Source organism: Nannobrachium achirus (assembly GCF_963921795.1).
Source record: "Nannobrachium achirus genome assembly, chromosome: 17".
NCBI classification, from domain to species: domain Eukaryota; kingdom Metazoa; phylum Chordata; class Actinopteri; order Myctophiformes; family Myctophidae; genus Nannobrachium; species Nannobrachium achirus.
In genome coordinates, this window is record NC_137824.1 from 41,432,289 (window position 1) to 41,459,958 (window position 27,670).

Sequence of the window (27,670 nt, forward strand, 5' to 3'; positions counted from 1 at the left end):
GTGGGTTACAATAGTCCAGGCGTGATTAAACAAAAGCATGTATAATAATTTCCATCTCTGATTGTGGTAACATCCATGGCCTGATCAAAAAGAACACCAATATTTATCTGATTTCAGCAAAGATTATTGGCAACATTAGCAGCAATATTATCAGCAACATAAACATAGACAATAACTTCTATTTTGCTGCAGAAAGTTACTTATCGTGTTGTTAGTACATTGGTTTGTTTATCTGTTAGGAATTCCCCGTGAGCAGCCCCGTTGGGGTGGTCATTTGGTCATTTTTGCACATTTGGTCATTTTTTACACCTGGGGGTCCCCCAGGGACCTGGGGGTCCCTGGAGCTCCGGGGGTCCTTGGAGGTTGTAGTTTGGCAGGTAAGGAGTGTGTGTGCAAAATTTGGCATGGATGGGGGCAACGGTTGTGGAGATATGAGCAGGGCAAAAGTGTGACGTGTGACAGACGGACAGACGGACAGACGGACGGACGGACAGCCGGTGGAGGTTTTGATAGTAAATGCGACCTACGGTCGCAATAATATTTATGTTCAAAACAATACTCGAGTGTGTCTTTTAATGTGTGTGTGTATGTGTGTGTGTGTGTGTGTGTGTGTGTGTGTGTGTGCGTGCGTGCGTGCGTGCGTGCGTGCGCGTGTGTGTGTGTGTGTGTGTGTGTGTGTGTGTGTGTGTGTGTGTGTGTGTGATGTGCACAGTGGAGAGCTTCCTGCACCAGCAGCTCAAAGCCTGTGATAGAATTACTATACAGGTGTCAATTTATTTATTTAACTGAATAAAACACTTGGCCTACTCGATTGATAGGCCTACTTCAGTTACATCTGGAGTGGAAATAACAGGACAACTGGATTAAATAGCCATATAGGAGTTACACAATATGACTTAGGCTGATGTAAGGCATGTATATAACCTATGTTATTCAATATGTTAGTTTCCACTACTGCTGTACAGTAGCTTTCTATGTTTACATCCTTATACAGCATATATTACACAAACCAACAGCAGTCACACAAAATAGAGTGGAGATAGGGTGACATCTGCTGGAGGAAAACGTCAAAGACCGTCTATCAGAGAGTGAAAACGGAGTGAATGTGATCTAGTAAAACTAAGCAGCGTCTGACTGCATAGGAAAAGGAATACACGGTGATAGCTCTATGTTCACGTTGAAGGAAAGCACATTTGATTAGATTTTTACTTAAACGTTAAGCTAGGTTTGAATGGAAAATAGCAGAAATATATACCAATTAGTTAATGATTAACATTAGTCAGTCATCTATTTCCTGCTCAGCTTAGCTACTATGCCCCCACGGTTTTGTGTGTATCTGTAAGCCTAGGCCTATATGTAAAAAGTTACTATTGTTTCTATTTTCAATCCTAAACAATAGATTTTTCCTTTTTTTTAATCATTTTATTCAGTGCAAACAATCAAATATCTCAATTAGCCTATATAAAATGTATTCCCAGTGCAAAAGACAAAACAAAAATAAATGAACAAATAAAAAAGGAAAGCAAAAAGAAAAGCATTGAGAATAGTAGCCCATTAATAACAACAAATGGACTGCATATCAGCATTGATTGATTGATCTGATTGATTGATTGATTTATTGATTGAAGACGTTATTAGATGTTTGCATAGGGAAAGGTAGGATACAGTTTCACGACTACAGTTCAAGATCAACTAAAGGGAAACTCAGGTAAGACAAGGATTATTGTTGTGGGCTCGCTGAAAGCGAAAACACTACGCTGTCTTCATTTTTTATAGAGTGAGTTCCGTCGCAGACAAAGGCAGGGCCCTTTTAGCCATGCAATGAGGTGCAATCGAGTTGCGGAAAAACATCTGGGAGTGGTGGTAGCTGGAGTATTGGTTCAGCTTCACAATATGACAGTGAGCATGTTGGAGAATAATAGTCACGAGTGAGCCCACACTGTTTCGTAGGAACAGTATTTCTAGTTTCCATTGAGATCCTTCTCTTTAAACTCATGGCCTATATGAGTCATACTCATATTGATACTCGATTGATTGATTGATTTATTGATTGATTGAATATAGGCCTATAGCCTACTTTATTAGAGGTTTGCGTAGGAAAATGACATAGTGGACTCAGGTAATGTGGGCCGCTTTTTGGTAAATCGCCTGGGAAACTAAGAAAAAGCAGTGCAGAACGCTGAATGTATTTTTTATAGTTAATATAGACTGTCCTTAATATATTTGTGTTAAATGTATGTAGGAAAATTAGATGGTTATTTTTTTTTAAATGTTTAAGCTTAAAATGTCACACATTTTCAAGATTAACACTTTTCAGGTAATTTAGGCCACCTGATCAGCTAAAATGGGCCACTTAAGGGTTGACCCCATTAATTCCTAGCTCTTTAAAATTTAACAGCCAATGACTGCACATGTTTCTTGCCACAACTGTACTTGACACAAAACAATCAAAATTTGAGTGGTCTTTGGTTGTTTTGGTGGGAAGAGCAATGTCTCAAAACTAGCCTGCAGAGGAGAATTGCATTGTCCAAACATATCTAATTTGTCAGTTATAAGTTTGACAAGTGAATAAAAAACAAATGCACATCGATAAAAAATATATATAATATATATGTAGACGGCCTTAACCAGAAACAATGCTTATATTTTGCATATCTAGTGTATTTTTATATTAAATCATATTTTTGTCAGTGGCCCATCTTACCCTAACCCTAATAAGGTAATGTGAGCCACTCATCTGCTATAATGAGCCAAAGCAAATCAAAGCAAAACAGTCAAACAAGATTTGGAGGTCAATTTAATTTCATTCATTGAATTTAATTTCAATAATGGTACCGTTGGAACCGGCTCGCCGCCCCGCACACGATGGTGCCATCGCGGACCCCCGCGGACCCCCAGGGCCGGCGCCAGGCCCCAAAAACCGGGCCTGGGGAGCTCCGGGGACCCCCAGGGACCCCCAGGGCCGGCGCCAGGCCCCCAAAAGCGGGCCTTTGCACCACTCTGGCCGGCCAGGGACCACCAGGGACCACCAGCGGGGGTCCCCGGAGGTCCCTGCCCGGCCTCCGAGCACTGCCGCCCGGGGACCACCTCCGGGGACCCCCAGGGACCCCCAGGGCCGGCTCCAGGCCCCCAAAACAGGGCCTGGGGACGGCCAGGGACCACCAGGCACCACCAGGGACCACCAGGGACCACCACCAGAGGTCCCTGGCGGGCCTCCGAGCACTGCCGCCCGAGGACAACCTCCAGGGACCCCCAGGGACCCCCAGGGCCGGCTCCAGGCCCCCAAAACAGGGCCTGGGGACGGCCAGGGACCACCAGGGACCACCACCGGAGGTCCCTGGCGGGCCTCCGAGCACTGCCGCCCGGGGACCACCTCCAGGGACCCCCAGGGACCCCCAGGGCCGGCTCCAGGCCCCCAAAACAGGGCCTGGGGACGGCCAGGGACCACCAGGCACCACCAGGGACCACCACCGGAGGTCCCTGGCGGGCCTCCGAGCACTGCCGCCCGGGGACCACCTCCAGGGACCCCCAGGGCCGGCTCCAGGCCCCCAAAACAGGGCCTGGGGACGGCCAGGGACCACCAGGGACCACCAGGGACCACCAGGGACCACCACCGGAGGTCCCTGGTGGGCCTCCGAGCACTGCCGCCCGGGGACCACCTCCAGGGACCCCCAGGGACCCCCAGGGCTCATTTCTGAAGGTGGCCCACCTAAGCTAACACAAAACATAATGCTAATGAAGGTGGCCCACCTAAGCTGGCCCAGCTAAGCTTTCACCACAATTGACTATGGTAATGTGAGCCACTTACAAAAACGTCATTATTTATGAAAAATGATTTCATTAAGCAAAATATCAACATCATGCCTGGTAAAGGACATCTTAACACACATTTTGCACCAGTTTTTATAAATGTGCATTTGTTTTCATTGATGTAGTATCCTTAGCAATCTCAAGTTAAAACTTTGTGTCTCTGCACCCACCTTGCAAATTCTTCCAGCAGGTCTTGTTGTGTGGCTTAGCTCCTCCCATCAAAACGACTATGGACCAATCAAATCACTTGTTGGTGTCAAGCACAGCTGTGGCAAGAACATGTGCAGCCATTGGCTGCAAAGATTTAAAGGCACAGTTGCTAGGAGCCTGAAACTATGGCTGGCTCACATTACCTGATGGCCCACATTACCTGAGTCCACCCTACAGTTCACTGATAGGTCAAGGATAACCACAAAGAAAACCTTTAGGCTTGTAAAAATTGGGGTCCCTTTGAACTCAATCCTACACAGGAGAGAGAGGGGAGTGGGGGAAATGCAGAAATCCCCAAGCAAGATGAGACTGCATTTACAATTACAACTTTGTGCCAAAATGAAGAAACGACGCTGCGTGACCAAAACATGTGATGTGTGATTGGGTATTCCCGATATTTCGGCAGCCAACCGAGTTTCGGTTTCGAGCGAGTGACCAGAAAGGACCATCTAGATTGGATCCCATGATCCAAAGGGACGACCTCGCTGTAATTGGCTAGTTAGGCATCTGGCAGCCAAGCCAAGACTAGGCCTACAATGACAATAAGATAGGGCCCAATTTTCTTTTTCTTTCTTTCTTTTTATTTATTTCGAACATCATACAATGAAAAGTAATAATAAAACAATAGTAAAAATATAATATAAAAAACAATTCCCATCATCTCATATAAACAATAAATTATAAATGTGTTCGAAAAGGAGTAGGAAGAAGCTGATGCTTATATATAATAATATCCTATACCCCTCCTTAACATTTTTGTACAGCATTTTTGTATTAAACAACATTTTATGAGAAAAATACATACTGGTATTTTAAAACGAAAAACAAATGGATGAACCAAATTTACACACACAATACTTCCCATGACTTCTCAGTTCAGTATCCTTTCCATCATCAACAACAATTTCAAATTTCCTCCTCATTTCTATAGGCCTACTTATTAAAAACGCTTTTTTATACATATTTATTTTTAAATTGTGGTAAAGTTGCTGTAAATCTTCCTTCCTTCTTAGGTCATAGGCCTAGAAGACCTTCCCTCTTCTCTATCCTTAAACATTTTTTTTGTAGGTTTCTTGGAAGTAAAGAATTCCGTGCTTTATATAGCCTAAACCACCTGCATTGATCTAAAATGAACAACTGAACCAATAAGCTAAATAACAAATGGTTGATGGATTGGTCCATTGATTGATTTTTAATTAGGTCAAAGGCAACAGTAAACTTGGACCAAATGTTATAATGATAAAGTAGCCTACTCAAATGTTTTACTTAAGTCAAACAAGTAAGTCCTGAATTCTAAATGTAATTGAGTAAAAGCACAAATTAATATCAAAATGTACTTAATGTATCAAAAGTAAAGTACTGGAAATACTCAAGTACCTCAAGTAGGCTACTTATAAGTGGGTTAATGTACTTTAGACATTTTTCAAGAACAAAATAATAATAGAATCTGAAAAAAACAGCGGTTGCCTGACAACCAAACAGCCAATGACAGCGCGCCCGGCCGCCTTTCCAGGCAATGGAATATAAACTAGAGACCTTTTCCCCCACAAGCAATGGTCACAAGCTCGGTGATGCCGTTAGGATGACGTCACGGACCACACCACAGCAGATATACGCACTGGGCTTTTAGGAGAGACGAGAGGGTCCCTCAATGCGGTAAAAAATAAAACACACAAGAAAATCAACAGTTAAAAACCCGAAGCTCATCTGTGCGAGAGCCGAGAGGAGAAAAGGACTAACCAGGGAATCTGACAACAGTGCTATTAAAGGTAAGCGGTGGAACTGTGTTTAATTCTAGGACTGTAAGAAATAAGAAGAATATAATACATGATCAAATTAGCAAGCCGATAGCTGGCTGTGGCCTGCCTGCAGGTGCGTCTGTCTTGTGTATTTGGTGGTGGCAGATTATGGGGATACGCTTACTGTAATACTAGTAGACTACTGATCGTTGTTACACTACTACATTTAATAACTGGTACAGTTTTTGTTGTTGAAAATGAACATAATGCTTTGTGCTGGTGAGGAAAAACGTCTGATTTTAAATGTCGTGATGGCTGGCACCCCTGTGATCTTTAGCATTTTGCCATAGTCATTCACTTGTGTGTGTGTGTGTGTGTGTGTGTGTGAGAAAGAGAGAGTGTCTTGTGATCACACACTTTAATATGTCACATCAGGGCAGGCAGAAATCAATGTTGTTTCCTTTTTACCTTTGGAGCACATTTCCATTTTAATAGCAGAAATACAATACAGTTATTTGTTGAATCATGCTGGCATTGGTAATGTTATTGTAAATATAAATCATTTCTACTACATGGAATGTGTTGCTTCCTGTACATTGTCCTAGGTCATACAACGGCTATCAGATATGAACATGAAAGAGATCTCATGTTTCCATGTTTGTTCCCTGGGGCTCGGGGATGCCCAACTCCCAACACTAAGCGCAGTTAATAGGTCATGTTTTACTACAAAGAAGTTAATCTAATGTAGCTTTCCCTCTGCATAGAAGCAGGGGCGTCACAGGGGGGGATAAGTGGGACTGAGTTACTAGGGCCCAAGGTGGAGGGGCCTTAATTATTTTATACTTTAGCTATTGAAAAATAGCAGATATACAAGCTCACAGCGAGTTTGTAGCTCTGCTATTTTTTGTCGTGAAAATGTGCGCAAATCTTTGAATACCACTATATGTATTTTTTAACTCATCTGGTGCCGATCCCGAACTAGTTCGGCTTTATTTCAATCCAATACAATCTTTTTTTTATTAATTCACTTACCCCGAGCTGCTTGTAGAGTCGTGGGTGGTCCTGGCTCGCTAGCCGCTAGCCAGCTAGCCGTTCTACTCTGTCCGACGATATATTCCATTAAAAATGGTTTAAAATACATTTTTGAGCTCCCCAATGTTCACCCGATGTTCGGCGCCGCTTCCGATGAGTACACGAGTGTGCCGATCCCGAAGTAGTTCGGCTTTATTTAATTAAATGAATAAAATGATAAGAGGCCTTCTGAAGCCTGGCTTGATTTTTGTAGCTACTAGCCGAAAGCTAACAACGTCCCGGCCGGCCGTAATTTGCGAACGCAATCGCCAATCTCCGCCTAATCCAATGAAAGACCGCATCTTTAAAGGCTTATATCTCTTTTTTGTGTTTTAGGAAAGCGGCGCGAGGTTTAGTTAAGGCGAAATCGCCCAAAAATGATCTTTTAGATGACAAAATGGGAATAGCCATTCTGTTAGCATCTTCATCCGGGACATTTCCATGCCGTGCATGAACGTGAGAACGTCAGGTCCTGGAAGCTGAAGTCCTGGAAGCTAAAGCGCTCGCCTATGAGAGATGCGCTGGCATTCTTTGGCCCCTAGAGGGCGCTGGCGCTCAAAGAGTTAAGCGAACTTTTGTAACTCAAATGTTGGGGGTCCGCGGCCAAATACATATCATTTTGTGTGTCCTTCACATGAAAAAGTTTGAGCACCACTGACATAGAAACATAGTTTTTTTCAAATAAAATAAATAGCAGATCTTTTGGTGCGACACCCCTGCATAGAAGTTTACATCCCTGGATGGGTTTGTCTCAGTATTGGACTGACGTTCAATTCAGTCTCCTGTGGGGCCACTGCCAACACACACACGCACAGAGCCAAAGCTGCAGTCTTTTAGTTCTTGAAGTACAATTAGGTAATGTTAGAGTAAAACGCAAACAGGGTCCTTTCGTAGATCATAATTCTTTTTTAAACAGCGTGGTTTAAAAAGTCTTCCTCTACTGTAATCCAACCCTCTGGACTGGTTACAGCTGACCCAGATGAGCTGGTGCTAAAATCAGACAGTCAGCCTGTCTTTTTAACGGGGAAGAGAGGCTGACATTTGAGAATTTTGCTGCTCTTTTCAAGTGTAAGAGTATCAGCAAAGCAATATACCTTAGTGACAGAGCCAATATGTGAGTAAGTGTGTGTGATTGGTGATGGGCGTGTTTGTGTGTGTAATCTTTGAATCCAACATGTGTCAATAGTTGTATCATAACTACATTATGAGTGTGGTTGTTGCAACACTTTGTGAGCATCTAGATAAGCAATTTTCAGAGATTTATTGTAGACCAAAACGGAGCGGACCATGTTCTGCCTGGGTGATCCTAGTCGTGTAGGCTATATAAGATTTGTTTATGGGTTTTTATGCCTTCATTAATAGGACAGTAGACTGACAGGAAATGGGGGGAGAGATGGGGAGTGACATGCGGCAAAGGTCTTCCGGATCGGGAATCGAACTGGCGACGCCATCAGGCATCCATGCCTATGTGGCAATGCATAAGTGGTATGCGCCCGGACCAGTAGGCCCCTATCTGCAGGGTTCTTTTCAGGCCAAGGACCCCTTAGTTGACAGAGAGAGATGAAGCAGGGACCCCCACAACCTTTTCAGAGATTCCATAGTTTAATTGTTTGACAGCACAATCACTCAAAGATTTGGAGTACCCCCTGTAGTAACTCTGGGGACCCCCTAGGGGTCCTGGACCCCCTGTTGAAGACCCTTAGGGTTTAAGTGGTTATGTGCAAAATAAGAAAGAAATACACTGGGGAGGTTTTTGTTTAATTGTATTTGCTCCTCAAACAACACAACAGCGTTGCTTGCCAACACAAACAGATTGTTTAGCTTGAAAATCTGTTAAGATCAGATCAGAAAATCAGTCACCAGAACTTTCCCAGGAGGTGAAATGTTTGGGATTCACTTCAGAAACAACCGTGGGAAACAAAAAAAAGATACTGTAGCAAAGCACATAGCTAAAAGGACAAAAAGGAAGTCAAGTCACAGTAACACCATGTGTTTTGATACTCCAGAGACAATGGCTTTGTACTCCTTCTATTTCCCCATGTGGTCTATTGGACCTGCACTGCTTTTAAATTAAAATATACATAGGACATGATTGGCTGTAAGATAACACACAAGCCGCTCTTATAACCAAACTAGGGCCATCAAAAAACTATTATCAATTTCAATGGAGATTTGTTTCCTGCCAGTCATTGCACATGATTGCGTCGATAAAGCGGGATAAAGTGCAAATATTGAATGTAATGGTTAACCTCTAGTATCTTGTCTGCCAATAGCATTGGCACAGTATTGAGTTGAACCCACATCACCATGTAATAAGGATGTCGACACCATATTTCCACTGATTGTGGAGGTTGGGCAGGCTTTAGGAAAGCGGACTGCTGTTTAGATGTTTACAGTGTACATAAAGATTAAGGGGCCAAATAAGGGGTCTTGAACACCTTCTCATTTTCTTGCGATACTGTATTTCCACGTGGGCATTGTGATGTGGGCTAACCACTTTCATTCAACCTGGTGTCAGTATTTTGGCCATATCACTCACACACACACACACACACACACACACACACACACACACACACACACACACACACACACACACACACACACACACACACACACGAACATACAGATCACAGTGATTCACATTATGACACATTGTGAGCTTGTAGGCTGTGGTGTCTGTCTGTGTCCTCATACTGTAGAGGTCAGTATTATATTGCTTGTTTGGGGAATCAGGGAATTTCTCAAGTAAATCATAATGTGCATACAACATGAATCATGACTTAAAATGTCATTGACATCAAAGTGCATTGATGTCATCCTCTATCTACATAGTGATCATGAGCTCAGACAATACGCCCCACACACACAAATATGGACCTGGGCTCCTGATAACGTGACACGTGTTTTGTACGCCGGTCTTTGAATAAGTAAGGAAGTACCCAGTGTACAGTTACACCTTTGGCTCGGTCTGTCTTTCTCAGAGCTTTCCTTTGTCTCTGTAAACTTGGTCAAACGATAGCGCAGCCTGATGCCACCTCCCGCTGTCTTTGTAAGGCTTTTCCAGCACATAATCTCATTGTGCCTGAATCAAGGAACAATGCGATAATGGTGGCAGTTGATCTGTGGTTTGGCTAAGGGGTGTGGTGTTTTGTAAGTCATGATGGTGCGGACGTATATAGGGATTAGGAGTTGTGACGATGGGCCATATGTTGGGTTGTCATGGGCAGCAGTTGCATCACGGGTGTCATGTGCCACATAAGACATGATTGTGCGGGAAGTAGTATTAGAGATTACGAGTCGTACTCGTAACCTGGGGCGTCACAAGGGGGGGGGGGGGGGAAAGTGGGACTGAGTTACTAGGGCCCAAGGTGGAGGGGCCTTAATTATTTTATACTTTAGCTATTGAAAAATAGCAGATATACAAGCTCACAGCGCGGCACCGAGTGCCACACTGCGAGCTTGTAGATCTGCTATTTTTGAAAAGTCGTGAAAATGTGTGCAACTCTTTGAATACATGTATTTTTAAGTGAACATTTGTAACTCAAATTTTGCTTCTGCGGGGTCCCTGGAACAACCTATCTTGAGATGGGTGTCCGTGGCCAAATACATATAATTTTGGGGGTCCTTGACCTCACCACTGACATAGAAACAGTTTTTTTCAAAAAACCTCGATTCACGATTTTTCTAAAATAACAGATCTTGAGATTGTATATCTGCTATTTTTCAATAGTTAAAGCACAAAATAATGCGTGATGATGCGTTCCCAGTCTAAATGGGTTAAACCCCCTCCCCCTATGAAGAACATTCATGGGGGGCCCGCAGTGAATCCTTGTGCCCAGGGCCCATAGTTTGGTGCGACACCCCTGGTGCCATATAAGACATGATTGTGCGGGAAGTAGTATTGGAGATTACGAGTCGTAACTATAGGCCATATGTTGTGTTGCCATGGGCAGATGTAGCATCACCTTGGTGCTTTTGTGCCCTCATCTCAATACCCAGAGGAATACACTGCCTAATGGGGCTCTGGGAAATTGGTATTGAGTGGAGACTGAGGTTGTGTGTTCAAGGCCCTGTAACTCTTAAAGCTACAATCCATAAGTTTGATTTCTCTGCCGTCAGAGCTGACACCATTTTTATTGTAGTTCAGACGTTGTGGGGGAGGATTTTCTTTTTTTTGATTTCCACACAATTAATGACATAGTTCAATATTGAAAATGGGTGGTTTTCCCTTTTAAGCTATAGCCACAAATCTTTTTGTTTTGAAACGCATAAACTTCACTATACGTTGGTGTCCCGCACTGTAGTGTCTACACTACTCTGGCATTTGGACAGATGGAAACTGAGATTTTGGAAAACATTGACACAGACACCCACTTTTGCATCCTGATTTGGTCTTATCAGTCACAACGTGTCCTTCCTTGATTTGCCACATCCCTATCATCATGTGTCAATGTTATGGAATACATTTCACAATTCAGTCTTGACTACCAGTGGTTTAAGATGGACTGTTCACTAGTACTGACATTGCTATTCAATCCTCCAGAGGTCAAGCCTGTCTCTACAGAGATCAAAGTTCACCATGAGTCCTTGATTTAAATAATCTCCACCCGCCGTCCCGCGCACATGCATGTCCAATCAATCTACATCAGGGGTCTTCAATGTTTTCAGGCCAAGGACCCCTTAGTTGAGAGAGAGAGGAAGCAGGGACCCCCACTACATTTTCATAGATTCCATATAGTTTCATCTTTTGACAGCACAATCATCAGTGTATTTTGGTTTCATGTCAATTTGTGTTTTCAGATATTTAACCACATGAGCCGTCATTACCTAATAAAATTAACAGTTTACTCTGTACTTAGTCTGCTCTCTTTTCCCCTCTACACCAAACCTTTTTGCAGATCTACAAGCAGATTGCGCGAGGCGTTGTGAGCATGTAGATCGGCTATTTTTGGCTACAGTTCTCGGAATATGGACACTAGGGTTCAAGTTGTTAATATAAAAAGGATTGGAAGATTTGACCCCCTGTAGTAACTCTGAGGACCACCTGTTGAAGTCCCCTGATTTAGATAATCTCCACCCGCAGTCCCGCACTTACAAGTCCAATCAATCTACATGAATGGTCATGTGATATCGGTTCATCAGGCGTGTTAAAGTATATTAGGCAGAGATTATTTCTGAAATGCTTATGTGTACGTGACCTTAATTTGAAAAGTGTTTACAGGACATTTTCAAAAGCAATGTTCCAGAATATCACATAGTTAGGACAACTCTAATCAAAGTAAAGATTTATTATCAGCAACTTAAACAATGCTGTTTGGTAGTATGGTTCTGGTCAGCACAATGTATCATGCAGCATGAAGCATTCAATAAATCCCCTTAGGGATAGAGACTGAGACGGAGCCTGCGGCAACAATGATAATGATGAAATGGTATTATTGTTACCACCACAGTGTCATCATCATTATGATCAATAACAGAGTACTGATTCTACTGAATCAGATGGAGCCTCGTAAACCACCAACTTCCGGAAAACGCATTGTCATTCGGAAGTGGTTTACGAGGCTAGGTGGAGCTGGTAGCTTAATACAGGGGCGTCACAAGGGGGGGGGGGGAAGTGGGACTGAGTTACTAAGGCCCAAGGTGGAGGGGCCTTAATTATTTTATACTTTAGCTATTTAAAAATAGCAGATATACAAGCTCACAGCGCGGCACTGCAAGCTTGTAGATCTGATATTTTTGAAAAGTCGTGAAAATGTGGTTAAATCTTTGAATATATGTATTTTTTAAGCGAACATTTGTAACTCAAATGTTGCTTCTGGGGGGTCCCTGGAACTAAATGTTTTTAGATGGGGGTCCGTGGTCAAATATATCATTTTGGGCGTCCTTCACATGAAAAGGTTTGAGCACCACTGACATAGAAACATAGGTTATTAAAAAAACCTTAGAATGATTTTAAATATTCAGACTTAAAAAATAGCAGATATACAAGCTCACAGCCACAGCGAGTGCAGCGCTGTGAGCTTGAATATCTGCTATGTTTCAATAGTTAAAGCACAAAATAATGCATAATAATGCGTTCCCAGTCTAAATGGGTTAAACCCCCTCCCCCTTTGAAAAACATTCATGGGGGGCCCACAGTGAATCCTTGTACCCAGGGCCCAGAATTTGGTGCGATACCCCTGACTGCAAGCATGCAGTGTCAGGAGGAAGAGTGTGTAGTATGGGGGGCCGTCAGTAAAACCAACCTTGCCTGTGAGAATGAATTTCATTGGTGTGTGAATCAGCTGAGCAATCAGCTGACCATTGGTGTAAAAACTAAAAAGTAACTAAGTACATTTACTTAAGTACTGTACTTAAGTACAATGTTGAAGTATTTGTACTAATACTTCAACATTGTACTTAAGTACAAAAAAATGGGTCATTCTGCAAAATGAGTACTTTTACTTTTGGTACTTTAATTTTATTTTTATGCCAATAATACTTTTGTACTTTTATTCGAGTACATTTTGAATTCCGGACTTTTACTTGTAAGGGTGCCCTCACACCAAAATACCTATGAGAGTGGAATCCGCGTTCCGCCAATGCATTTCAATGATAAGGAAGCGTTTTTTGCAGAAATCCTCTGCTGGCATGAAACCGCTTCACTCTCATTGAAATGCATTGGCGGAACGCGGATTCCACTCTCATAGGTATTTTGGTGTGTGGGCAGTGGCACCCTAACAGAGTATTTCTACTTTGCACTATTGCTACTTTTACTTAAGTAAAGAATTTGAGTACTTTTTCCACCACTGCAGCTGATCTTTCAGAGAGCTAGGAGCTTGAATGTCTACTGTTGCAGTTCATGGCCTGCCTAAACTAAAACAATGTACAAGTATGGTAGGCCTATTAATAGATGTGTAGATTGTGTCGTACAGGGGTAGGCAACCTTCTTGGGCAGCTACACTGTAATTCCACAATAACCTACCTGACCTGGCTGGTGGAGACTTGTGCTTCGAGGAGCACCTTTTCTGTTTATTATTATCGTGCTACCTAACTGAAGCCCGTAACCTGGCAGCCTGTATGTATGCACTGTAGGCGGTGTGCATGCGCACAAGGCTCTGGCTACAGCGAGTGCAGTATGAGTCTCAGTACGGCAGTGTCATTCGCCAAAAAGAATAAATCTGGCAACACTGGTCACAACAGCAACCAGTCAGAATGAAACCCAGGACAGAGGAATGGGAAGTGATGGTCAACTTTCATGCAAGGGCTCGTGGGAAACTTGTGCACGCACGCAGTAGCAGCATTGCACACACACACACACACACACACACACACACACACACACACACACACACACACACGTCAGAGGAGTTGTTCGCCATCGGTCTATATGGAACTGGTTTGTACTTTGGAAATTCCAGACAGACACGGTGCAAACTAAAGTTATTTGCAAAGTTCTCAACGTTCGAACGTCATGCGATAACTTTTAAACAAACGCGTGTGAAACAGTGAAGGGGTCCCCGCATGGTGCACGCACGCCCGCAAATGGACGGACCTTGCGTGTCGATCAAAAACAACCATTCGCACTTACGAAAGTGTCAACAGACAGCATGAATTAACATAGGAATAACTGAGCTCGCTGGATGCATATCATTGATACACTGTGTGACCTGCTAAATGGTCTACTGTAGGTGTATAGGCTCGGTGAAATGCCCGCAGCAGTGAAAGCAAAGGAGAAAGTTACACATCGAGCAGGCTATCTACTGAATGTCACATGATGGAACAGCAGGATAAAAACGAATACATTATCTATCAGCAGCATAAAAAAACAATAGATTATCTATGTGGAGCCTGTCTCTGTCTGTGAACACATTATTAATAAGACATAGCCTATGATGATTCATTATATTATATGATTATTATATAATGGTTATATGTGCCCCATGATTATTATAAGATTATATATATTTAAATCCATACACACACACAGACCACTCTGCCCACTTGGTGAGAACAGACTTCTGCCCCTAATATTAAGTTTTAAAAAAAGTAAACCGACTGAGGCACCGTTGTGACGGTTTTCTCTATACACACTAGAAACGTACTGAGAGTGAATGATGAACTAAGAGCTGTCTTTCAGAGTTTGGTAACTATGAGAATCGTCACATCTTGTCCGTAAGTCCTTCTGTAACACCTCAATGTCTAGTACAGTATATAGCTGTTGTCACATTGTTGACATTTTGACATCACATTGTTGTGACGTCACCTCATCAAAGATCAAACCCTGGATATCCGTGGTATCACATTGTGACATGACATTCCGTCCTTGTCCCTTATATGCCCATATATGGAGATCCCTGATGTACAAAACAAGATTTTTCAGTAAAACCGACGATCCAACCAATATGCCCATAAAAGGGGACAAGGACTGAGAGACAGATACAGACGCGCAGGGAAGCATGTCTGGGGTCTCACAGCACACAGGTGGTTCTACAGACAGGGATCTCCATATATGGGCATAAAAGGGATTGTATGTATGATGTCAGACGTCATAGACGTCATAGGACATTCACATAACGAGTAACCAAGTAAGCATGTCTGGGGTCTCACAGCACACGGTTGGTTCAACAGACAACGGATAGCTCAGATTTTTGCCTATGTTCTTAGCTGCCGTTACTGTACTTGCACAATTGGGACGAGGTCGTGGCTCAAGTCCGATTGAGCCACGACCACAAGAGAAAACGCAGCGTTGTGAGCTTGTAGATCTGCTATTTTTTGGCAAATGTTGCGCTCCAGGATAATGGATTTTGATTATCGCGATATCGTAAATCACCATTTCTTTTGTCACAATAATCGCGATAGGACATTTTCATATCGTCCCATCCCTAGACCTGTTTTGGAAGCCACAGTAGAATCAGGGATTTTCCTGTATTGTCTTCAGATGGGCTGCTTAAGCGTTTTTCCAAGACATGAAGAGCTGTCTAGGGGACATTGTGCAGGGTGCAGCTAGAGCAGGAAGGATACAACAACATGCATTGCACAAGTAATGCAGGCAGCACAGAGAAGAGTGTTCAGATTAGGGATTGGAATTCCTGTAGAGGAAAAATATAAGAGTATTATGCATGTACACAGACAAAACGTGGCTTTAGAAAAACAACAGAAAACGGAAATGGCCTTCCTCTGACAGGTCAATCTGAGTTTTCTCCCAAACTGTAGAACTCATTAAAATCGTATCTCTTTCTCACAGCCATAAAACAAAAAGACCACTGTGGCATGTATTACTTCCTTACCTATCCTCCCTGAACACCCCCACATGGGTAGCCCTTTCTCAGGGTCACATGGTGTCTGAAATCCATGTGAACCTTCTCGACCCCGCAGAAGTCTGTCAATGCTGTTCGATACTCCCCTTCCTCTCATGAATATTTGCCATACCCTGGGAAGAGTATAATACAATCTGTTGCACCCTGCATCAGATTGTCATTGTCATTTTCGTGCTCTGACCCTGTACATGAGCAGTTGGAATAAAACCTTCCTTGTTTGATACTTTTAACTTGTTTTGAGTTTATCTATTCTTTGAATAGTGTTGTCCCGTCCTTCGTGATTTTTGTATCAGCCACTGGAGTAGTGTGGTGTTGACCTGCAGAAAAACATTACCTGTGTTGTAAAGTAACTAAGTACATTTACTTAAGTACAATTTTGAGGTATTTGTACTTTACTTGAGTATTTCCAATTTCCAATACTTCCCTTCTACTCCACTACACCTCAGATCCAAATATTGTACTTTTACTCCACTACATGTATTTTCAAACGTTAGTTACTAGTTACTTTATAGATTTTATTATTATTACAAAACATACATTACCCACTTCAGCCCTATATATACTGTATATATTTTGGCCATTTTGAATCGATCTACAAGCTCACTGTGTCGCGATGCACTGTGAGCTTGTAGATCTGCTATTTTCAAAATATTTTTACTACAGTACATTTGAAAACTTTAAATGGGACATTCTGCATGATGAGTACTTTCAGTACATTAAGTACACTTTGAATCCAATGCTTTAATATTTTACTCAAGTTAATTTAGAATTCCGGACTTTTACCTCAGTATCAGTATTTCTACACTGCAGTATCTTTACTTTTACTAAAACATTGGAGTACTTTTTCCACCACTGCCACATTGCCCTCTCTGTATTTGTAGACGCATGTTTCTGTCTGGGAAACCAAAACAAACAGTGAGAACACACCCAAATAAGGGCAATGTGTTTGTGTAGGTAAACACCACCACACTACTACTCCAGTAACACACTATCACCTCCATAGGTGGGGCCACAAATGGGCACAATACCACAACGTAACTCTAGATAGTCATCCAATACCTTATATTGGTAGAAGAAGGGGTCACTGCATATTGTGGATAATATACCAGGCAATGGGGATACTATTGCCTGGTATATTATGTAGTGATCTGCTCTGACACGTGTGCACGTGCGTGCGTGTGTGTGTGGATGCATGTGATCAGAATAGTATCTTTATATAGTATATCAAGGATAGTTGAAAAAGAGAAGAAAACAGTGGTTTTAAAGACTGGACAGCAGACTTCTTTTGTTTGCTATTCACACAACAAACAAGATAAACTATATGTCTGTCCACATAAACACAGGAATGTCCTCACACTCTGCTGCGCTCCTTGCCCCCCCGTCTCTGACAAACAAACATGCACCAGCTGCGCAATCATCCACTCAGTCAGTCGAGACGGCAAAATCTGCACAGTGTTTTACGCCAGTGGTTCTCAACCTTTTCAGACTCCCCAAAAAACGTATTTTAACTGGGGACCCCCCACACTACGAGCACTAAGAGTTTGGAATTACATTTTGTATAACACGGTTCTATTGTGAAAATAGCAGATCTACATGCTCATGCCCTCTATACACTTAACTTAACTTTGTTTACTGTTGAGTGAGAAAACAATGTTGCACATTAAGCCTAATCATCTAGGGACCTCCCCCAAAATAATTTGGGGACCCCCCTGGAGGTCCCGTCCCGCAGGTTGAGAACCACTGTTTTACGCAAGTGTACATCAAGTGATCATATGTGTTACAGTCCATCTTTATAGTTAAAACGATCCTAGATTTACTTTTATTTTTTTCCCTTTGGGCCTGTGAAAAAAGAAGTACAGAAAGTATTAGATTTTTATTTTTAGATCAGTCAGTCTTTTCTGTGTTGTCTATTGCCTAGTACTACGAAGTCCACAATGGTAATACGTCATTATTACTTTATTGTTGGTGTCTGATGGCTATCAACCCTATTTATATTGTTGGCAAATAAAATCAACCAATCTATCATTGCATATACTCACTTCTGGTGTGCGCACAACTGGTGTGTTGTCACAACCATACATTTGTCAATATGTATTGATTCTGAATATTTGAAACTGTTTAAATCAATACTCATTTGTTGCACCATCAATACCAGCCACGTGTTCTCCTATGACTCCTCTCCTCTAGTCCCTGCCTAGGTGAAAAGTCAAGAAAGCACCCTAGTTTGTGGGTGTTCAAAAGATGACAAGTGCACAGGACTTTTAGTGGTTTTGTAGGAGGTGCACTCGGGACAAAAGATGAATAATTTCGCTTCCTCTTTCCATCTCCCCCTTGCATGATTAATCTTTAGTTCTGAACACCAGAAAACGGGTGCTGTTTGGAAATACGTCATAATTGAGGCTGTTATATGGAAAAGAACATTTATACTACTTAGGCCTATATATTCTTTTTCCTTTTCAATTTGTATTTCGGTCATCCGTTGAACCATATAAACAATACACTCCTTGTACATAAAAACAACAACAGTAATGCATTATATTACATAGCTAGTTATGACCAAAAAAGGTATAGTCTGAAGCTAATATGCTCATTCTACCTACCCTTTCCACATACAAATTACATAATACAGTAACATGATGACAAAGAAAACAGATTTAAGTGTACTATACTGGAATAGTTTAGTGTCTTACCTTCTATCTCTCTCCTGTGTGTCTGTTTAGTCAAACTCTCTTGGGAGGTACTACAGTATGTGCTTGATAATATACTAGATACAGATACTATTCTGTAATCACTCGCACGTGCAGGCAGGCACACAAGGGATGCATTAATACCACTTCATTTTATATAAATATACCATAATCTGCACAAATGTCCGCACGGTTTTGAAAATCTTTTGTTTTATGGTAGTCCTTGTTGAAGTTTTAAATTTTTTTAATGTTGTTTTTACCTTTCTTTTCTGCTTTAATGTTAATCACGTGTACTTTTTCTGTTAAGCACTTGTGCTTCATTTCTGCTCTGTAAAGCACTTTGACCTGCATTTCATGTCATGAAAGGTTCTATACAAATAAAGCACATTATTATTATTATTATTATCATACATTTTTCTGATTTAGATCAATCTTTTATAAATCTTTGACTAACATTCTTGTGTGCATAAAATGTAAAAGTCGCAATGCTTTGATTTCAAACTTTGTTTTAGAACATTGTCTGATGTGGATGACATTTTAAAACACTAACATTTTCCTCTCTACTGTCTTCTAGTCTACTGATGAATTTTGAGCAGCCCCCTCCGTATCCGGGCCCAGGGCCCACTGCCCCAGGTTACCCACCGCAGGGGTACCCTGCACCGGGACCTCCGCCTCAAGGTCTTGAGACTCTTTTAATCTCACCCAGTACATCACTAGCCCAACGCATGAATCTCACCCATTCCATTACTATTCACTAGCCCAACGCATGAATCTCACCCATTCCATCACTATTCACTAGCCCAACACATGAATCTCACCCAGTCCATCACTATTCACTAGCCCAATGCATGAATCTCACCCAGTACATCACTAGCCCCAACGCATGAATCTCACCCATTCCATCACTATTCACTAGCCCAATGCATGAATCTCACCCAGTACATCACTAGCCCCAACGCATGAATCTCACCCAGTCCATCACTAATTCACTAGCCCAACGCATGAATCTCACCCAGTCCATCACTAGCCCATCGCATGAATCTCACCCAGTCCATCACTAGCCCAACGCATGAATCTCACCCAGTCCATCACTTGCCCAACGCATGAAAAGGGCCATATTTTAGACCTCCCATGGGTTCTCAGTAAAAATGTCTCTGATATTTGTGTTCCCCCACCCCATGTTGTTCTGACCATTTCCCAATTGTAATTGCTACTACAATCCCCTATTCACTGCAAAGGTTATTATAGTTAACAAAACTAACTAAATAACGAAAACTAAAAGTGGAAAAACCTCTTTGTTAACTAATAAAAAACGATAACTATTGTGTTTCTCAGATTGTATCCCCTCAGTCTTCTCAAAGAAGTTTTCGGTTCCATTGGCCCAAGTGTATTAACACTGATTAATACATGCCTCGCCTCAGGATGCATCCCGGCTGCTTTTAAACACGCTGTGGTGCATCCTTACATTAAAGTGAAAGATCTCGACCCAACCACTCTGATAACCGCTTTTAAATCCATTAATGGCCCCCTCTTACCTGGCTGAACTGGTTCAACGCCACAACCCGGTTAGAGCTTTAAGGTCAGCTGTACTTTCATTACTGACCGCTACGGCTACCAGGGGGCGATCGTGCTTTTGCCGTGGCCCAGGCTCTGGAATGACCTTCCCCATCATATCAGGTCTGAGTTCTTAACGCATTTACAGCCCCAACCCGAGAATCCAGAGGAAAAAGTCCGCCAGAGAAACCCAAGAATTTTAATTTGATTTATTTTATAAAAAACAATCCAAAATCGGGTCGCCACTCGCGGTTACTAACTAACGTAGAGTGGATGTGCATTTAATTTTTTTGGCCGGGACAATCCGTTTCTCTGTGACGACTTCCTCCTCTATTTTCTTTATTTTCTGTAATCGCGAACGTGCAACTGGATCGCACATGTTAAAAGGTAAGAAAATTGCGTCAGTCAACCAGAGAAAGTCGCAGTTTTTTTATGTCAGTACATGAGTTAAGACTCACCTTTTCAATTTGGCTTTTTAACCACAGCTGAACTTAAAACCTGATCACTGCTTGTTTGTTTGTTCAATTGGTTGTATTGCTTTGCTTCTTGTTGCACTGCTTTTCTTTTGTCTTGTACAGCACTTTGGTCAACACTCTTAAAACGTGCTGTGTAAATAAAGTTTGGTTTGATTTGATTTGAAGGCTACCCTGTGAACATGGAACAGCCAAACCCAGCTTACCCTAACTATGGGGCTGGTGCTATGGGCCCTGGAGGACCCTACCCTGGTCCCGGCGGCCCGTATCCTGGCCCTGGCGGCCCTTATCAGGGTCAGGGATATCCTGGACAACCACAGTTTGGCTGGCAGGGGGGCCCACCCCCTGGCCCCATGTATGGAGAGGCTCCCAAAAACACAGGTGGGTACTGCTTCAAGATTCAACTTGGAACTTTCATGTAATGAATACATACAGGTATGGATGAATGATTTAATGACTGTAGACATACAGAATGTACATTTGTTCGGCACAAGGAAGAATAGTTTGGTAACCAGGAATATATTGTCACTGTCGGGCAGAAACCTTGATCTCCCAAGTTTCAAATTTGTACGTAAAGTAAAGCCCTGCTTCACCATACAAGACTGCCGTACAAAACGAGTCAAAGTAGCAAATCTAAAAGCACACAATAATATCGGTACTGACTTCGAATTATGCAGCTGATGTGTCCAAACTTTCAACCTGGCATCCTGATGTCATAGATGAACATTTTTAGTTTTCACTAGTGAAGACCACACCTTCAAACAATCAATTGATTTGAAATGTATTTATTACAAATAAATTAGATGAGTATTTGGGTATAGTCTGGCATCGGTTAGGCTCTAGCCAAAATAATGTGGGGTTAACATCCCGCAGTGTGAGCCGTGCTTTGTAGTCAAACTGTAGACGGTAGCAAAACGACAAGCACATACTGTACAGTATCAAGTTGGAAAATATTCAAACTAAATATGCAAAGGTAGCAGGCCTGCCTCTGGGGAGTACAGCACACTTCTTGTTCTTCAGGCACACAATTCAGCAGCTGGCTACAGATAAGCCTGTACAGGCTACTATTGAGGATTAATTTTTAATAGAACACAGCATTGTTTCAGGTTGGCTTATGATTAACCAGTTCAAATCATTGTCATGTTGTCACTATCTGAGACCAGCTGTGATAAGTGGTTTGCTCCTGTCGGGCATGAGCTGGTCACCTAGGTAACACATTTATTTAACTATGACCTGTTGTTAGAAGCTGGATGGGGGTTTGAGCCTGCATGAATGATTCATCACCATCAAAACTGAGTGCAGTGACAGAGGTGTTTCTGTCCAGCAAAACAAATTATTTGGTCTGTTAGCTAGTCTGATGCAGTGGAGCCTGACACCATTAGGCAACATAGTCCTTTGACATTAGTAATTACATTAATATATTGTCACTGTCGGGGTGGAATCCTTGTATGTCCAAAACCGTTCCTTTTCATTATTGTTTTAGAAACAAGAAATTACAGTCCTTTTATACCAGCTTGCACCTTTTGGACTAGCCTTGCTGAGGTGGTGACATCACCGAGAACGCTGAGGATAAATCAAATAATATATATAGATTCAGATTTTTCTTTTTCAAAATAATTTCAGAAATGCTCCCCCAAAGTCCCACATTTTTAAGAATTCGATTAAAAAAATATTGAAAAAATGGCAGATCTGCAAACTCACATTTGATGGACATATATATTTTTTTAATGGTGCTCAAGTGGTTCATTCTTTTTGTAAGTTTGGATCCCGGGGAGTGTTAATTTCTTTTTTTTCTTTTTTTTGCAAATTTTGATTTAGTCTTTTGAATAACACACCCTTTAGTCTTAGTCCTGTTTTAGTCTTCTGAAATTATATTTTAGTCTTAATCTTAGTCTTTTGTGATTAGTTTTAGTCTTTTGGGATTAGTTTTAGTCTTTTAGGCTAAATATTACCACATAACTCTGAACAAGTCCTTGTGTTCTTTCTATTACTCGGTCAAAATCAAAAAGATTAAGAACAATACAGTGCAAGAGTTCTAAAAAAAAAAAAAAAAAAAAAAAAAACACTATCTTGGCTGTAATGTCATTGCCCCTAAAGACAGCAAATAGCCTACAATACTTATGTTAGTGTTCAAGTAACACTCAAAATAAGTAAAACTGCTAGGGCTAGGCTACAATGCCTCGTGTGCGCCACAGTGCCACTGCCAGGTACAAAATCTCTGCTCTGCAAATAATATAGTAACAGTATCAATCACATCTGACACTGTCTGCTATCCTCTGTGCAAAATCAACAAGATTTGTAAAGAACAAATAAGTGCCATTCTCAAATCAAAGATGTGGTTGGTTTTAATTCCATTACACAGTTGCATACCAGTTAGACTTAGATTAAGTCTTAGTCTTTTGAATAACACACATTTAGTCTTAGTCTTCTGAAATTGTTTTAGTCTAGTCTTAACGACAACATATGAAAATCTTGTAGTCTTTTAGTCTTAGTCGACAAAATGAACACTGGGAGACACCAGAAAAAAAAAGAATAGTACCCAGTCAATTCATCCGCGTTTGAAGCCACACGTTCCAAGCAGGGTGAAAACCAGATCCACCACAAAGAGGCCGAGGTTCACGTAGGTGAAGAACGCCACCATGAACTCGAGGGCCCAGATGCAGTAGCTGGGCGGGCACTCGGAGGGCCTGGGGTTCCCCCAGAAGGTGATGAGCGGCCACGCCACCGCCGCGAACGTGTACAGGCCCACGGAGACCGCCAGGAAGATGAAGGAGAAGCGGTCCAGATCGAAAGGCACGCACCGCCGCAGCTTCTTGAGCACGTTGACGACGATGATCAGCGGGATGATGGGGAACGGAATGATGTACGCCACCACGCACAGCATCAGCACCGGCTTCCCCCGGTGCCCGATCAGCGAGACGAAAATGAGGCACGACACAAAGGCCTCCAGGACCTTCCAGAAGCCGGGCAGGGCCGCCAGGTAGCTCCCTTTCTTCCGGTCCAGGACCTTGTCCTTGATCACCTCCAGCAGGTAGGCGGCGCCGCAGAGGAACGCCAGCGTGGTCAGCACCCAGGCGTAGACGCACTTCCAGCACAGGTAGAAGTTGGCGTAGGCGGCGGCCACGGACAGCGTCATCAGGGCGCAGGACATGGCCACGCCTGTGGCGAAGTCGTCCCAGTCCATGCAGAACATGTTGAGCAGCACGTCCAGCTTGAAGAGCTCGATGATGGTGATGAGGAGGGTGAGCACAGGGCAGAAGGCCCAGCAGAACATGGCGTAGTTCCAGTAGGTGTGGAGGTGTCGGTTGCGGCAGGCGCCCACCACGAAGGTGACCAGGCACAGGACCATCTGGAGCATGTGCAGCAGGCCTCGCCCGCCTATCAGCGAGGACGGCGTGAACACCGCCTGGGACAGCGTGTCTTTGATGGAGGCCAGGCACGATCCCATTGTCTTCCAAATAGACCAGAGTCCACAGAGTGCTTGCCCCTGTAGTTTTGGTGTCACGGTGCCACACAGTTATGATTGTACGCTCTGTGGATTTGTCTATTATAGCGGTCTAAGTTGAGGGAGCTTCACTCGGCAGGTTGATAAGAGCTGGGATGGAAGCGTGCAGCCTTCACGTATCCTCCCCTTTATGCTTTGCATGATACTGTGTTATTCGTGAATGGACCTTATCTAGAAGGTTGATGGCACTAAGAGTAGAGTAGTGTCGTGTACATGTTGTACTGCACTCAGAAAGATGTTACATTATCAATTCAATTCAACCAATTCAACGCAACTCGACTCAATTCAGTTCAAAGAATCAAGTGCATAGTGCGCTATAGGTCAGTGGTTCTCAAACTTTTCAGAACTTTGAACTGGGGACCACCCTGACAAGCCCTTGGAATGTATAGGAGTGGCGGCATTACATTTAGTTTGACTCAGTTCCACAGGTGAATGTGATAATAGCTATTCTACAAGCTCAGCTACCGGTATTTTAAAAATATTTGACAATTCGGACGATGTTTGACCCCCAAAATCATGTGGGGACTCCACTGGGGGTCACAACCCACAGGTTGAGAACCACTGCTGTAGGTGAGTGAGTCGGATGGTAATTAATGCACCAAAATGCAGGATGCTAAATGGCCATGAAACAATAATGACTACAACAGAACCTCTCATCGGTTCTGTTGTAATCCCATTCATTAAAATGTGTTTGTATGTAAATGATGTAAGGGAGTGAGACAGATAATTCAAATGTAGACATATTATCTATGGAATCGAGTCAAACATTTTGAATGCCTCAACTGTTCGCAGCATGAAAAGTTTGGAACCCTTGTATTAGAGCAGGGGTCGTCAATGCTTGTTCAGGCCAAGGACCCCTTAGCTGACAGACACGTGAAGCAGGGAGCCCTTAGCTGAGAGACACATGAAGCAGGGACCCCTTAGCTGAGAGACACATGAAGCTGGGACCCCTTAGCTGAGAGACACGTGAAGCAGGGACCTCTTAGCTGAGAGACCCATGAAGCAGGGACCTCTTAGCTGAGAGACAAGTGAAGCAGGGACCCCTTAGCTGAGAGACACGTGAAGCAGGGACCTCTTAGCTGAGAGACACATGAAGCAGGGACCCCTTAGCTGAGAGACACGTGAAGCAGGGACCCCTTGCACGCACACGCACGCACGCACACACACACACACACACACACACACACACACACACACACACACACACACACACACACACACACACACACACACACACTGCATGTTCTTACAACAGCAGCCCTCACAATCGAGGCGTTGTGAGCTTGTAGATCTGCTATTTTCACTACTTTTTTGCAACAGTCTTGTATGATGAAGTAGGGAATTCATTTATTTAAGGGTTTCTGTCTTATATTGGCTCTTTACTTAACTGATTCATTGTTAGGGCTCTAACTGTAACCTTGTCTTGACAAGGCCTATTAACTGGGGACCCCTCCACCCTGACAAACACTAAGAGTTGAGGCATTACATTTTGTATAACACAGTTCTATTGTGCAAATAGCAGATCTACATGATCACAACGCTGTTGTGACCGTGTAGATCTGCTATTTTCACACTTTCTGCCTATAATATTTGATAATTTGGCCAATGTTTAATTTGTCATTTCAGAGGTTTAAAAAGTCCTTAAATTGTCACTTTAGAAATATGTAGATACCCTCTACACTACACTTAAACTTTATCTTGGTTTGTTTACTGTTGAGTGGACAAAACAACATTGCACATTAAGTTAATCATCTGAGGTCCCGACCCACAGGTTGAGAACCACTGTTCTAAAGCATCTCCATGGCAACCAGCATCCCCCCATTATGGGTGTAACGAGAGCAAAACCAAAGGAGCCATGGCGTCATTGACCTCACTGCTGAAGCCTATAATGATGATGTGTATAATCTCTGGACTCATCTAATGTTGAAAGACAAGACCCACTAATTATTTTTGTTCTTCCCCCATTCTGTCGCTCTCCTCTTTTCTCCATCTCTGTACCCTTCTTTGTCCGTCTAGTGTACGTGGTGGAGGACAGAAGGAGAGACGACACAGGAGACACCTGCCTCACAGCGTGCTGGACGGCTCTGTGTTGTTGCTGCCTGTGGGACATGTTGACATAATGTCTCCCCCCTCCCTGCAACCAACTGTTCACCCTGTTGCCCCCCCTTCTCTGTGCCTGGACCCCCGAGCCTGTCCCTGGCCCCCTCTGCCCCCCTCCCCTCCCCCTCTCTCTCTCTCTCTCTCTGCCTTAAACCTTGCACTCGCAACCCGCCCCTTCAATTCCTCCGTGAGTCGTTTGCTTGTTCATAAATAAAACCCCCCTCTTTGCTTTGATTTCCCCCCCCCTTTCCAAAAGTGTATGAGTTAAATGAATAGACGACGATGATGATGATAATAATAACGATGATGAATAGAGCCCCGATTCTACCGGGTTCAGCTGAGGTGTCGGAACTGAACCTGTCCGGGTGGTTCTGCTCTGTAGCCGCTTTGTATCGAGCTTCTGAGCTTAACCTGAAGCTCGGGTTCATGTACTGTAAATGCATACACATACTGTACACACATACTGTACACACACACAGCGCAGACAATATATGCACCATCTAACAAAGGTGTTGGTACATTCAGCAAATGCACGTTCATGCTCAATCAGTTCTACACACACACACACACACACACACACACACACACACACACACACACACACACAGATCTCAGGCTCTCTTACGTGGAGCTTTCCTTGGCACTTTATTATCTTATTACCTCTATATGACATGACTCCTGCCTTCCCCTCCTACAAACTACCATATCCCCCTCCCCGACCTATCCATGAATATCCCCCCTACACACACACACACACACACACACACACACACACACACACACACACACACACACACACACACACACACACACACACACACACACACACACGGCCACCAAAGACCACTGGATGCCGGTAAGGCTGCCGGGTCCATGTTGTTCTTCGGAAAGCCCATGCTTGAAATGTATCCCTTTTATTTGCACAAGTACAGTAGCTGTGGTTGTGATCAATGTGTGATCAATCAATAAATGGAATGCATTTTTAAAAGATGACGATGATTTATGTTTGATTACCGTTCAGAAACATCCAATTGCCTGCACATGTTTTTTCATGCTGCCTCTTATATAAAAATGATTTTAATAATATTATTTTTTAATACACACATTCCTTGAAAGTGAAACAGAAAAATATAAATATCGTGATGGTGTTTGATAGAACGGACGAAAAAACGTGTTGGATACCTTTGCTTGACATGAGAATCTTGCATTAAAAATAATG

General features: G+C 42.8%; 2 protein-coding genes across 2 annotated transcripts; one reads left to right on the plus strand and one right to left on the minus strand.

The window, feature by feature from the left end:
• Nucleotides 1-5,645: 5,645 nt before the first annotated feature.
• Nucleotides 5,646-27,670, plus strand: LOC308302131 (cysteine-rich and transmembrane domain-containing protein 1). The gene is made up of 4 exons (XM_080746340.1): nucleotides 5,646-5,789; nucleotides 19,394-19,497; nucleotides 21,015-21,227; nucleotides 26,368-27,670. The coding sequence occupies exons 2-4, from the start codon at nucleotides 19,401-19,403 to the stop codon at nucleotides 26,469-26,471; spliced, it is 414 nt and encodes a 137-aa protein (XP_080602466.1). The 5' UTR covers nucleotides 5,646-5,789; nucleotides 19,394-19,400; the 3' UTR covers nucleotides 26,472-27,670.
• LOC308301667 (myeloid-associated differentiation marker-like protein 2) lies at nucleotides 22,916-24,490 on the minus strand. The gene has a single exon (XM_080745736.1). The coding sequence runs from the start codon at nucleotides 24,292-24,294 to the stop codon at nucleotides 23,395-23,397; it is 900 nt and encodes a 299-aa protein (XP_080601862.1). The 5' UTR covers nucleotides 24,295-24,490; the 3' UTR covers nucleotides 22,916-23,394.

Coding starts and splice junctions, on each gene's coding strand:
- LOC308302131 (XM_080746340.1), top strand. CDS start 19,401: ATGAATTTTGAGCAGCCCCCTCCGTATCCGGGCCCAGGGCCCACTGCC. Junction 19,498..21,014: donor ACCGGGACCTCCGCCTCAAG/GTCTTGAGACTC, acceptor TTTGATTTGAAG/GCTACCCTGTGAACATGGAA. Junction 21,228..26,367: donor AGAGGCTCCCAAAAACACAG/GTGGGTACTGCT, acceptor TTGTCCGTCTAG/TGTACGTGGTGGAGGACAGA.
- LOC308301667 (XM_080745736.1), bottom strand. CDS start 24,294: ATGGGATCGTGCCTGGCCTCCATCAAAGACACGCTGTCCCAGGCGGTG.